General features: G+C 48.0%; 1 protein-coding gene across 1 annotated transcript in view; it reads right to left on the bottom strand.

Annotated features, from left to right (window-relative positions):
- LOC128270885 (zinc carboxypeptidase A 1-like) overlaps positions 1 to 691 on the bottom strand; it is a 1,472-nt gene continuing 781 nt past the window's right edge. The window contains exons 4-5 of the mRNA XM_053008310.1: positions 393 to 687; positions 1 to 324 (exon numbers count right to left, since the gene is read on the bottom strand). Coding sequence (XP_052864270.1) covers positions 125 to 324; positions 393 to 687 — 495 coding nt within the window. The 3' untranslated portion in view covers positions 1 to 124. The remainder of the gene's footprint in view (positions 325 to 392; positions 688 to 691) is intronic.

Below are 691 nucleotides of genomic sequence, written 5' to 3'. Positions count from 1 at the left end.
CCGATCCGTTTTGTTTATTATTAAGCATCACATTGTTTCACACCGCAATCAAATCCATGACCTTCGTTATCTCGACGGCGCGACGATCGCTGATATGAGTGTCAAGAAAAAACGACCCGCTACCTCACACCGTGAAGTAGCCAATCTCCTTGCCTTTCCGCAGGAAGGCTATCAAACCATCCATTACTTCCATCGCGTTTGGTATGATTTGGTCGGGGGGCAGAATGAACCCGTGGTACCCGTTATCACGGAATTCGAACGTAGCGGCAACGGGTGTACCATGAGTACCGTGGGCCCAATCAGGGGAAGATCCCGACGCGATGTCTATGGAGTGTAAATCGTGAAGGTGTTAACGGAACGGTTTCACAGTAAGGAAACAAACGACGGCTTACATAATACATCAGCTGTTGTTCCTACTTCATAGGCGGTTCCGTATTTTCCGTATATAGCAATGGCGCTCGCCTCTCCCATTTCCATCATATCGTAGTAGTTCTCCGAATAGTCAGCTCCTGTGTGTCCATACGGAAAAAGAATATACTGCCCGTACGAGTGGAAAGAGAAATAGGCGTGAATATTGTCCTTGACGCTAATGAAGTAGTTCATGATGTTTTTGGTCTCGATTTCCGATCCCGGTTCGGGTCCACCGTAAGTGTCCGTGCATGGAACGGATGATGCTCCACCCTCTGTAATG

Source organism: Anopheles cruzii, chromosome 3, assembly GCF_943734635.1.
Source record: "Anopheles cruzii chromosome 3, idAnoCruzAS_RS32_06, whole genome shotgun sequence".
Lineage (NCBI taxonomy): Eukaryota > Metazoa > Arthropoda > Insecta > Diptera > Culicidae > Anopheles > Anopheles cruzii.
This window is presented reverse-complemented; position numbering and strand designations above follow the sequence as displayed.